Source organism: Cuculus canorus, chromosome 6 (assembly GCF_017976375.1).
Source record: "Cuculus canorus isolate bCucCan1 chromosome 6, bCucCan1.pri, whole genome shotgun sequence".
NCBI lineage: Eukaryota > Metazoa > Chordata > Aves > Cuculiformes > Cuculidae > Cuculus > Cuculus canorus.
The window spans coordinates 570,764-581,934 of record NC_071406.1 but is presented as its reverse complement, the minus strand read 5'-3'; the positions used below and the strand labels follow the sequence as shown (position 1 = coordinate 581,934).

The 11,171-nt window shown below is 47.9% G+C and overlaps 1 protein-coding gene across 2 annotated transcripts in view; it reads right to left on the bottom strand.

Annotated features, from left to right (window-relative positions):
* Positions 1 to 1,119: 1,119 nt before the first annotated feature.
* Positions 1,120 to 11,171, bottom strand: part of ACVR1C (activin A receptor type 1C) — a 30,574-nt gene continuing 20,522 nt past the window's right edge. Inside the window, exons 3-9 of one of the 2 annotated variants that reach the window (XM_054069400.1) lie at positions 9,690 to 9,935; positions 8,464 to 8,694; positions 8,063 to 8,230; positions 7,135 to 7,291; positions 5,845 to 5,969; positions 5,480 to 5,610; positions 1,120 to 5,157 (exon numbers count right to left, since the gene is read on the bottom strand). In XM_054069400.1, coding sequence (XP_053925375.1) covers positions 5,032 to 5,157; positions 5,480 to 5,610; positions 5,845 to 5,969; positions 7,135 to 7,291; positions 8,063 to 8,230; positions 8,464 to 8,694; positions 9,690 to 9,935 — 1,184 coding nt within the window. In that variant the 3' untranslated portion in view covers positions 1,120 to 5,031. The remainder of the gene's footprint in view (positions 5,158 to 5,479; positions 5,611 to 5,844; positions 5,970 to 7,134; positions 7,292 to 8,062; positions 8,231 to 8,463; positions 8,695 to 9,689; positions 9,936 to 11,171) is intronic. The other variant, XM_054069399.1, reaches the window with a different exon arrangement.

Genomic DNA, 11,171 nt, shown 5'->3' with positions numbered 1-11,171 from the left:
ATGGCAGCCAGTGCTCGCCGATGAGCTTGGGCTCCTCTCCAAAGCCACCACCTCCCTTACAGCAACCATAACTTCTGCTCTACAGCCGGCATCACACCTAGAAACTAAAAGTGCCTTGTGTGCAACTACCAAAAAGTGAGAGCGCACTCACAATCCCACTGACCGTCGGAAGGGCTGAACCCACAAGAAATCGCCTAGAATACAATGGGTTTCTTAAGAAAAAAAATGAAAGCCCACAGCATCCTTCAAAAGCCAGGAAAGTCTTGATCCTCTTGGGAAGCAGTGTGGTGTGTTGCATTTTGACATGCCTTAAATTCAAATAACACCTGACTTAAATCCCTAGGTTATGATTAAATTTGGGGGGAATTTCAAGCGAGTAAAGACTTCAAGTGTGTGTGGGTCTCACTCATATTTACCCCACTGAAAACCTGAATGGCTGGAACAGTGGGATCCAAGGACTTTAGTGAAAGGGCACTCAGACAGAGCTCACACCAGCACAGGCGCAAGAACAACGTGCTAAGGCCGAGAGCAGGTTCTCCCTACAAGACGTCAGCCCTGTGTCTCACCAGGGCTGCCCTCCAGCACGGGAGAGAAGCTGTTCCCCAGACAGGGAGGCTCAAGGGTAGAGGGAACGCTCTGGTTCAGCGCAGGTGCTTCCCAGCTGTGCCTCTCCTTTATAGAACAAGCATTTGGCACAGCCACAGCAGAAGTGGGATGTTCCGTGCATCACTGTGTCTGCTCTGCACCAGCAAGAGTGCGTGCCAGGAGGAACAGTGAGCTCACGCACCATCAATGCCCAACACCCAAGAGAGAGCAGGCGGGATGCCCCTCCAGCCACAACTTACACTCCATTCTGCAGCACGTCAGCCGGAAGCAGCGATGGGATGCGCTGCCCAGCAGGAATCTGTGCTTTCCTGGTCTCTGCAGAGATGCGAGAGCCCCGTGCTTGGTGGCAGCATCCCCTCTGGGCAAGGAGCTGCAAGGTACGAGCTGGCCCAAGGGTTTTGGCTCCTGTTTGGAGCCTCCACTGCCTGCAGGACACCTCAGACTGCCCTCACCCCTTTTCCTCTCGCCAAACGAACAAGAAAACAGATTTACACTTCACTGGAACGCAAGGGCAGAATGTGATTGATTTATTAAAATCGCCACGTCTTGCCAAAAGGATACCGGTATGTAAAATATGCATACAAAATACAACATTGAAACAGATTATTTACATCCAGGGGCAGCTGCGATATCAAGCAAGAACTTCAGCAATAGTTTTAGAAATAACTTGCCGCAGCATACACTAGGTCAGGTATTTCACAATACGAAGGCTGAGTTTTAGCATGGTGCTGCTCTACTAAGTTCTAAAATATTACAATACTTCCAGATAAAATATTTACGCTTCTTTGAAAAACAGACAACTCAGAACCTGGTTCATAGATAGACAAAACACTACATATTTCTCTCTGGGGACTGAAAACCACAGCAGATTTAGACACAAATGTAGTAGCTACATACAAAATACAATCAGTCTTTACGCAAAAAATACATTCAGCGCCTTTGGTTACAACTTATTGCACATTTCTCGTACTCTGTAAAAATATATTGTACCTCCTAATGCTGATTTCCCCTACATTCATAAATCGTGCTGCCTATAAAAACAACACGGGTGTCTTTCCCTAAAAGCTGCACGGGGACAGGGGTGCCTCAGCATGGGGTGATGATCCCTGCCACGTTCCGAACCACAGCCTCGCAGGTGCTGCCCAGGCAGCCGCGCTCCGATTCACGGGGAAGATGAACGCCCAACGCTGCTGCAGGAAGCCCCGGGCAGGCACGGGCCCTGCACGCAGCCCATGGATGGCTTTACACAACCGACACTAAACCAGAGGGGAAATTTTTGAGCCTCACGAGCCAACACACAAAGATGCACACTTGCATCTGTATCTGTAGGCTGTAAACACCTCAACAGAGCACCTTCCCGGCCGTCTTCCCAGCGCAGCCTCCAGCACAGCTGAGAGCCTTGCGGACACACTCCCTGCCCCGGGCAGGAGTCCTGGTGCTGAACACGCCCGTGTGGTTTGTTCAACACCTCTCTTTGAAACACAAAACCTTTCTTTCCACTAGCAAGGATGCGCTGGGGCCCGAGGGCAGCCAGGGCCCCGCCACGGTCACAGGGACCACAAGATCTTCCTACAGCTCTGAGCCCTTGCTGTAGGGATGAGGCAAGTTTCTAAACCAATTCATTTATGATTCCTAAATCTATTATCAAAACCAGAAATCACCTAACAGTAACTAAAATATTATTACAGGGCTTGCTCTGGGTTCATTACAGGGGTCCATGGGGGAACAATCTTGGCTAAGTGCAAACGACTATAAAAATAGCAAAGTACAGAGAGATTACAGTCTGAATTTCTCATTGGAGGGAACGTTTAAGGAAACAAAAAAAAATCAGATGCTGAAGAAAACGTTAATTAACCTTCCCTTTCAGTTCAATTTCCATGCATTAAGTTTTAGGTTGTTATTAGAAGCGAATTAAAGAAAATTAGCTCCTCCTCTAAACAAGAAGTCCCCCTTAGGAGAGGCTAAATGTGGTGACTGCTCTTGAGCATCCCTAAATCTGGAAACTCCTATGAGATTCAGAAATTGTGCTTTACATGAAGATTTGCAGGAACATCAGCAACCTCTCAAGAAACCAAAGCCTCCCTAAAACCACAAAGAAACATCTCAGTGTGACGTCTGTTCTTAGATTTGAACAGGACAAGTCTACACCGAGGGAAAAGGTTACCAAAACAAAGATGTTTTTGGTGCTTTTTTAAAGGAGAGTGCAACTATAAACATCTTATAGCCCTGTGCAGCAACACCAGCTCCTTGGCCCAGTTGTGTTTAACTCTAGTTCGTTAAAACGTGCACCTGCCTCTCAGCAAAGGCAGGAAAAAAGAAACCAGGGCAAAAATATTAATCGGAGAATCATTAAGGTTGGAAAAGATTGTAAAGGATTTTTTTTTCAAGTTGCAGTCTACAAGGACAGATCTTAAGCTTCCAAATCAGCACGAGTCTTTGGATCAGAGATCTGCAACGATCACCCCTCAAACAGCATCATATGCATCGAGAGAGCTCCCCAGTGTGGTTCATACAGCTGAAGCACAGGAGAATGACATCTCTAAAATGACTGATTATGCTTCAGAAAGCATGTGGGGGGAAAAAAACCTACTAGTAATCAAGTAGAAATACTCTCCACCACTCAGCTACCAGACCATAACACGAGGCAAAGCCTAGCAGTATTGAACACAAGCAGGAATGACCCAAAGTTCTGCAAACAGCTAAATTCCTTTACAGCCTATTTATGGGGCAATCAACATCCCTAAAGATGACCATGATGTCCAAGAGCGTGCGTGTCCGGATGAAAGAAGAAGTACTGAAAATACCATCCATCCCACTCAGTAAAAGTTTAACGCATTCTAAGAGTTTAACTCATTCAGAAGGTTTCATCCAAAAGGCTGACTTTAAACACCATAATTCGCTAACAGCTTACTTGCACCGAGCTGCGTGTGCTACACTGAATTTTAGCAAAGTTTTGCTACTCTGGAAACATATATGGGTTTGATTTCCACGGACCACCTGGATTTAGAAACATTTAAAGAACCGTATTATTATGAAATGTTCAAATTTGGCTATTAAAATATTAGAATACTACATTCACATGTGCAGACATCTCACAAAATCCCAGAACATCAGTGAATCTTGAGAAAACTCCTCGCTTTTTAGCTTGCAGCACTGTGGAAATATGATTAGAAATGTGAATACTTCCCACCAACCTGGGCCAACACAGAAATCCCCACAAAGCCTCTGAACAGGCTGTATTGGCTTCATGCAAGGACAGCAGTGCTTTAAATTTACATTTTAACAGGTTGTGACAGACAACAGCAAGCAGTGACCCAGTCCTAAGCACAGGTACGTCTGAAACAGTGATTTCAGGTGCCAAAAGCCAGGGTGGTGAAAACACATTAACCTCCAACAGCCTCGGGCAGTGCTCCGGCAGCCAGCTGGGAGCAGGAGCTTTGCCACCCCCAAACACCGCAGCGGTGGCCCTCGGTCACAAGGGCATCCCCGAGTCCTCCACCAGTGCCAGGCGGGCGCACAGCTCCTCACCGCCCACAAGAACCTCTCTGCTAGGTTTCACCTGGTTCCCAAGAACTAACTTTGTTAAAGCTTCCCCCTAAAACATCAAAAGGCACTAAAAAAACATTAGCAGTGACAGAATGGCAAGATCTGGTTAAAAAAATATATACTTCCACAGCTCAGGTAGAATTTCTCCCATTCCATCTCTATGTATCTATCGGAAAAGTATTGCCTCTATTGTTTCTCCTATTAACCATTAAAAATCATCCCTTGATCAAAACATTCAATGAACAAACAAACAGATTAAAATAACTCTAAATCCTAGCTATAACATTGTATATGAAATCAAGACAATAAAAATAAAAGTGAATATAAGATGGAGTAGATGCTTTGTTCACAATATATGTGCCGAGTGGAATTTTCACCTTTATTTGCTCAGGTAATGATCAATATAGCATTTAAAATGCATTGCACTGACAGCCCCTTTTCAGATCCCTGCGTAAAAATGTGTAAAAAGCTTGATTAAATTTGGCCTTTTACGGGGTTTGAGGATAAAACGTGTGGTTTCTCTCGCAGACAGGCTTTAACCAACACCAGCAATTTCCAATGAGTTCAGCGTTTGACTGGGATAGAAAGTGCAATAGCGAAAGGGATTTTCACACTGTTGTGGTGCCTTAAGCTCCTCTCTGCGATTTACCCAGTGCCGAATTCACTTTGGAAATCCAAAGCGAGTCATCGACTTGCTGTATAAAGCACAAACTACAAGTCTAAAGCTGCCCGTTCCAGCGGCCAAAGATGAAGCTCGATGTGAGTGCTCTGGCTTGGGCACTTAAATACTGAACCATGTTATGTGAGGTAGACCGAAAAGAAAAATACTATCACATGTTGAAAGATGAACAGCAGAATTCATTCCCCTCTTGTTCTCCATCAGGCTTTGGAGTCCTCCTGCACGCCCAGCTGCGAAATCGTCTTCTTAATGCGCAGGGCGGTGAGGCGCGCGGCGCTGTTGGCGTACCAGCACTCCCGCATTATCCGGCCCATCACACGCAGCGCCTGCGAAGCAGAACGTAACAGAACAGGCCAAGAATTAAACCTTCCCCTCCTGCTTTTAATTTGTTAAGTGCAGTACTGGAAAATAAAACATAGTTCTCCCAAATGGTAAGACAACAGCAATGTCATAAATCCATGGTCCAGAGAGCTCAACGTTTGGTGCCAAGGCAGGTTTCCATGTATTGATCTGGGAGATGCAAAAGAGCTAAATATCTGCAACGCGTTCCGATTCAGGAGAGCCTGGGCACTGGGTTCCTTTTGAACCACTGAAAAATTCAGTCTTAATTTAAACACACTTCGTAATCAACTGGAAAAGTGCTTTTACCTCACAGCTCTGCCACTGGTTGGGAATATTTGGTCTGAGCTTCTGCTCACAAACCACCTTTCTCATGTCTTCTATCGAAGGATCAGAAGGCACAACATCATAGTAAGGCAACTGGTATTCCTCCGTGATCCCTAGGAAAGATTTATCGTGTAGGTGACACAAACTCCAGAATAAATTCTAATTGTTTATTTTTATGAAAGAGAGCACTATTTGGGGCCACTTTCAACAACCACTCCACAAGACTTCCAATGCCACATAGTGCTGAGATATCTGAGAGAGCAGGGGCAGGGACATGGATGATTCCTTTTGTTTTATTGAAGATAAAGGCAGCCTGGATTGTGAAACGAAAACGCCAGAAGCCTCACCTCCAACGGAGCACCTTCGGGCTATCTCCCAGTACACTAACCCAAGAGAGTATATGTCTGCACGCTTGAAGGACTCGAAGATGTTCGTGTTCATCACATCATCAAGAATCTCGGGAGCCATATACCTTCAAAGGACACAGAGGTCAGTTTGCGCAAGGGAGCTCATACAAAAGGCCGCAGCTGTACTGCTGCATGCCAAGCCAGGCAGCAGCCAGAACTGCTGGGAAAAGGGGGAAAAGGAGAAAAAGGGGGAAAAGAGAGAAAACCCTTTTGATTACGAGGGAAAGCGAGAGAGCTGGCCTGGGTGATGAATTTAATGCTGCAGCGGCCTACAGCCGCTCACATTGCAGAGCCATGGTCAGCGTGCAGCCGCAAGCTCCACCCCAGGCCAGGGCTGGAATCTGCCTTCCACACCCACCTGTCGAGGACGGAGGGTTGGGGTCTGTTGCCAACACTCAACAGATGCCAAAAGCAGAGGGGGAGTGTTCTGGTTTGAGCTAAACCAATTCTCTACCTTTTCAGCTAAGCCTTTTCTAAGTAACTTCAGTTTCTGAAGGCTAACGTTCTTGAGACTGTGTCCTTCTCTTCAGATGGTAACACCTGACGTTTTTAGCTATCACCAAAGTAACAGGGCATTGGTATGCAGGAAGGCCATTGCTTAAAGTTATTCCCATGGAGACCAAGGCCATCCTTGAGCTGGTGGAATGCTGTAAGAAGTAAAAAAGGGTCGCACCTGCAGGGAGAAGCGGGCAGGAAAGGCAACCTAAACTGGCCATTAGAGTATTCCATCCCATACATGTCATACTCTGTATAAAACTGAGGGATAAAACTGAGGTCGAGCCCTCTTTTTAGATAGCCAGCATCCAGTGAAGACCCCGTCCATCTGTTTGTCCCTCATCCTGATCTGTGCATACCTGAATCCACCTCCTGCCTGCCACTGAGTCCAGCCCGGGACCTTCCCCACATCTGCTCTGCAGCACCAGTGTGACGTATGCTCATCAGGGAGGGTTGGTTTCATATATTTGTATATATTTTACTATTTTCTTATTAATGTTATTGGGGTTTTTATTATTATTGATTTATTAAAAGTGATTTAGTTTCCAGACCAGAAGTCTCTCCCTTATTTCCTTTTCCCTTCTCCCTGCTGGGGAGGAACCACAACTGCCTTGCGTTTTCCTGCTGAGCAATTCAGAGCCGAGGATAGATCTGGACAGGGAGTCACCAATGGAGGAAAGGGCAAGGAAGGCTCAGAAAGGCAGTCTCTGTTGAGAAAAGCCCATCCTTACCCACCTCCTGGTCCCCACCCTGGGGTTCTGGGGAATGTCGATGGTGTTCAGCACTGAGTCGTGCTTCACCGCCAGCCCCAGGTCTGCGATGGCACAGCTTTCATTCCTCTTCACCAGGATGTTCTTAGATTTCAGATCTCGGTGCGCGATTGCTGGCTTCCCTGCTCGCAGGAAAAAGAAAGTGCCATCAGTTTGGATAACAGCAGCATGGATTTAATGTATCAAGCAAAAAAAGCAAAAGTAGTTTTATTCAACTTTGTTACTATGCCCCGTGAAAAACATTAAAGCCTCTTTTGTGCTAAGCCCTGCCAAATGCCATGAAACTAAAAAAACCTTGAGGCTGTTTTTGTTCAAAAAACAAAACAGTATCAAAAATAGAACACAAAAAAAAGAAACCATAAGATCACCTTCTGAATTTATTGAGCACATCCTTCATCAGCGCAGTTAATTCAGCACAGGTGCTGCCACTTGAAGGAGGACAGAAGCTCAGAGAGTCAAAGGAGGAGAATGATATTCCTGCCCTCTGTATACACTTTACTACATCACTTATGCCAATACTCCTCTTGGCAGCAGAACCGTTTGTAACGTGCTTTATGGTACCACGTAACCTATAAACGTTTTGCAAATAGCACTGAAGCTCCCTGAGATGGTTTGAAGCCAAAAGAGGGGAGATTTAGATCAGACATTAGGCAGAAATTCTTCACAATGAGGATGGGGAGGCCCTGGCCCAGGGTGCCCAGAGCAGTGGGGCTGCCCCATCCCTGGAGGGGTTCCAGGCCAGCTTGGATGGGGCTTGGAGCCCCTGATCCAGTGGGAGGTGTCCCTGCCCATGGCAGGGGTGGAACTGGATGGGCTTTGAGGTCCCTTCAGACCCAAACCACTCTATGATTCTATAAAAACACTGGGAGGCCACGCGGGAGGGCAGCACTTGCCTTGTGTGCCAACAATCTCCATGTGGAGGTGTGCCAGGCCACTGGCCACCGACAGCGCCAGCCGGACCATGCCCTCCACTGTCACTGTGCCTCTGTTCAGGTAGTCAAACAGGGACCCTTGTTCGTGGTACTCGGAGACAAGCCAGAGCTGCGTCCAGGTCCCGTTATCTGCCCGGAGGAAGCAATTAATCAGCTTTATTAAAAACAACCAGCCAGAAGAAGCCTTCCCCGATTTCTGCTCAGCTCAGGCAGGCGCAAAACCAAGTCTGCCAGCCACCACATTAGGATGGAGCTCAGGACAGCCACCAGGTTCAGCAGTCTGGTGTTTCAGATGGGAGCTGGGACAGAGAAAGCGACTCTGAGACAAAGACCCGGGATTCAGCACACAACGCAGAGCCTACCCTTGTTATCGGCAGCAATAAATCCCAGGATGTTTTCATGCCTCAACATCACTGTCTGATAAATTTCTGCCTCACGAAACCAGGACCGTTCATCTCTGGAGGAGAAGATTTTCACAGCTACATCTTCCCCACACCATTTTCCACGCCAGACTTCACCAAATCGGCCTTTTCCTACGATTTCCTGCAGGACAATCGTCCTGGCGATTGTTCTTTGTACCAGCAGAGGTAAACCTAAGTTATAGAGAAAAGATGGGAATTCGTGAAATCATTCAGCACTGACCTTTAAATCCCAAAGCTGGACATTTTCCAGTGGTCCATACTCATTACTTTGCTTTTGGTTTTGAGCTGAAAGAGGGGAGATTGAGATGAGATCTTAGGCAGAACTGTTTTTGCTGTTCAGGTGGGGAGGCCCTGGCCCAGGGTGCCCAGAGCAGTGGGGGCTGCCCCATCCCTGGAGGGGTTCCAGGCCAGGTTGGATGGGGCTTGGAGCCCCTGATCCAGTGGGAGGTGTCCCTGCCCATGGCAGGGGGGGACTGGATGGGTTTTGAGGTCCGTTCCAACCCAAACCATTCCATGATGCTATGATTCTATAAGTCCCCATCCTAGGAGCATGGCTCTGAAAGGGAACACTAATTACCAACTCCCACCTCATTTTTGCATTTTTTTGGTTTAACAACTCCTCCATAGCAGTGGAGGCATCATAGCAGACAGAATATCAGACATGGATAAAATATTAAAAAGGCTGGTATTCTGCTCAAAACAAGAATATGGCATAACGTTATTTTGACACCACTACAAAAATGCCAGGAGTGGCACCCTGACTCACTCAGTTAAATTCAGTACATTTTTCAATCAGCTATGCCACGTCAGGCAGCAATGTTCTGTTCCATGCTTGAAAATAACTTCTGAATTAACTTTTTGAACCCTGCCATGCTAACAAGGGACTGAACTTTTGTAATTTCACAGAAAAAGAGCACACAAAGCCCTGTTGCCACTGTAAGGTATGGCCACATGCATTGCACTAAAACACCCCTTAAGATAAAATTCATCACTGGTGCAAGAGTCAGAGAAAAGACTCCTCCACCGGCACTCCCTGCCCAGCAGGCAATGTTCTTCATCGCCCTGTGAACAAGGTGGCATCAAGAACAGTCAGTCCGAAAGCTGGCAGCGAAGCACCCACAGCCGCTCCGAGGTGAAGGCAGGGCAGCCGGGCAGCCCTCACCTACCAGAGCCGGAGCCGGAGGTCGTCATGTCATAGATGAGATCCTTCAGTGTCTTCCCAGAGTTCACCAGGTTGCACTCGGAGAGGGGCTCCTCCACGTTGGGCTGCTTCATCCTGCCGCGGGCACAGCGTCGGCCCTGGCATGTGCATGCTGCCAGCACCGCCACGAGGGACAGGATGCAGACTGGCACCGCCACCGTCACCGCCAGCACCACAGGTCCCGTGCCAGCTCTGCCTGGTGACTCGGATGCTTTTGGAAGACATAAGGGAGAGCAGGGTGGGAGGAAAAAGACAGTAAGTGAAGGGCTGTGGAGCGACAACATATTAAGATCTAACGATTTCCCAAAGTCATCCTGACCGAGACTGGCAGCAGTGAGACAGACAACACTTTCATAAGTTAAGGAGAATCCACACACACCTTTTTTGCAGGTACCTTGGTCTCGGGTTAGCACTGTCACCACCACTGAACACCACCATCTCAGACAGATCACCCCACCAGGAGTTCCTTAAGGAAACACCAGTGAAGCAGAAAGGGACAGTTCTCCACAGTCAACTCTCTACAGTGGCCGACTCTCTATGGGACAACCCTACGCAACCAATTCTCCATGGAACAACTCTACACAGCCATCTATCCGCAGGGAAAACTCTCCATAGGGAGGGTTAGGGTCTCGCCGTGTAGAGTTGCAGGAGAGCTGGCTGCAGAGAGACGTCCCACTGAGAGCTGGCCTAGATCCACAGCAGAGACTCTCAGCAGTACATGGCTGACGACAGCATGGCTGGAGGTAAGGTGCCATACAGACCATCACCTGCACAGAGGAACAGTTCTGGGAAGCTCATCAGAACAGGCTGACACTTCACCCTCCCCACAGGAGCGTCCAATTGTATCCCTACTTCTCTGTTACTAAATCCAGACAGACTTCTCACAGCACAACACATCCTAGCTACCAGCTCCCCCAGCTCGTCCCACCCCACCTCTCAGTAGATTCACAACAGCAAATACCTGAAGAACATTTCCCTGCCACTCTAGTTCCAAAAAAAAGGCAGCAGGGACCCTACAGAGTATGCAGTTTTAACCTGTTCACATTGGCAAAATGCTATTCATCTGCAGCTTGCCGATCTCCCCCTCCTGCTGCAGAAGATCAAGAGTCGGGACCAGCAAGCTCCCTCTGTGAGCCTGACTGTGGCACAGCCCGGTGCCAGCACGTCCACCACCATCCTGACCACCAGCAATTCCCGTTGTGCACACAGTAGCACAGACAGCAGCTCCACACATGGATAATCCACATCCAGCAAAAGACATCGTCCCCACTGTGTAACTGCCTCCCCTTCTCCAGACTAAACAGTCCGAGGTCGCTCAGCCACTCCTGTAACACTTGTGCTCCAGACCCTTCCCCATCTCCATCCCCCTTCTTCAGACACACTCCAGCCCCTCGGTGTCTTTGACAGTCCCAAAACCGAACCAAGGATTCAAGGTGCACCAGGATTC